General features: G+C 48.9%; 1 protein-coding gene across 1 annotated transcript in view; it reads right to left on the bottom strand.

Annotated features, from left to right (window-relative positions):
- Positions 1-996, bottom strand: part of OPHN1 (oligophrenin 1) — a gene marked incomplete at both ends in the record, with an annotated part of 37009 nt that extends 36013 nt beyond the window's left edge. The window contains one exon of the mRNA XM_010161864.1: positions 901-996. Within this exon, the coding sequence (XP_010160166.1) occupies positions 901-996 (96 nt within the window). The remainder of the gene's footprint in view (positions 1-900) is intronic.
- Between the last annotated feature and the right edge of the window lie 333 nt (positions 997-1329).

The following is a 1329-nucleotide window of genomic DNA, read 5'->3' as shown; positions in this document are numbered from 1 at the left end:
CCCCCGCCATGGGCCGCCCCATGCCCCGTGCCCCCCACCCAGGCAGACACTCCCAGGGTTCTGTCCCATGGACCAGGGTCAGACTCTCGGGGCCGGGAGGATCTCCTGCTATCCACCCCCTTCACCACCACCCCCGCTGCTGCCACCACAGCATCCCACATCCCTGCACCAGCCATTCAACAGCACCAGCTAAGAACAGGATTAATTTGAAAAGAGCTGGGTTTAGGGAATTTAGCCCATTTTTTTTAGCGGCTGGCAGCTGTGTAACCTGCACAGTTGCTGGGCTGGGAGGGAGGTAAACGGCTTCAGGATTGCTAATCTCCACACAGATGTGCAGGGCTTAGTACAACCCACATGCCACAGGCTCCCCTGCTGCGAAGGCAGAGACTGGCGATTGTTTTCCATGCAACAACACATCCAGCAATTCCTTCTTCCCAGCAGTTTGCAGCCTGGTCCCTTTTTCAGGGCAGCGCGGGGGCCGCTTTGTTTCTGTAAGGTGTTTTCAGCGGAGCAAAGGAAGCTTTAGAAGCAACGCTCGCCTGGACCAGGAGATGTGGCCAATGCCAAGTGCCACATGTGCTTCCAGTCTAACCACAGCACTTGTAAGTGGGACTTGCTGGGAGGTTGCACTGCAACACCATTCTCCCCAGCACATGGAAAACCTCCCCAAATTGCTGAATTGGGAATGTGAAACTCTACCAGTGAAAGTTTAACTTTGTAAAACCTGCTATGGAATGGCTTTTTATTTTTTCACTGCAAGTATCACAACACAGAGGCTGTGCAGTGACTGGCACCTGAGGAACCCAGCTCCTGGTGCCGTTTAAAAACCATCAGCACAGGCAAACTCCTCGAGGAAACATTCAGTAACTGAAAGTTTGCATCAAAACAAAGAAAACTTACCAATATTAATCTCATCATCTGTTAGTGTGTCTCCAATAAAGTCAAACTGAAAGGACTGCAAAGTCTGGGAGAACTTCTGTACAGCCGATGAGTAACCTGGAAAAGGACACAGCAATGAGCCTGTGTATTTTTATACTTGTTACACAGAAGTGGCAAGTCTTAGAAATTTAGCCTGAAGAGAACAAAACTATAGAGAGGTGGTTAGAAAAATCCATGCTCATCCTGAATTTAAAGCACTTCAAAAAACGTTGCAATGTTAATAACCATTAGGGGCTGCAGAAAGGATTTGTTTGGGGTTTGGTTGTTTGCTTTTTCTTTCTCAGTGTTGTTGAAAATGCTTCTGCAACACTAATGATGCCCCGAACTGTACAAACAGCCGATCAATAGCCGCCTGTCCTGCAACACACAGGAAGAGACACCGACAACCTG

The sequence above is a fragment of the Eurypyga helias genome, unplaced genomic scaffold, assembly GCF_000690775.1.
Source record: "Eurypyga helias isolate BGI_N326 unplaced genomic scaffold, ASM69077v1 scaffold4682, whole genome shotgun sequence".
Taxonomy (NCBI): Eukaryota; Metazoa; Chordata; class Aves; order Eurypygiformes; family Eurypygidae; genus Eurypyga; species Eurypyga helias.
This window is presented reverse-complemented; position numbering and strand designations above follow the sequence as displayed.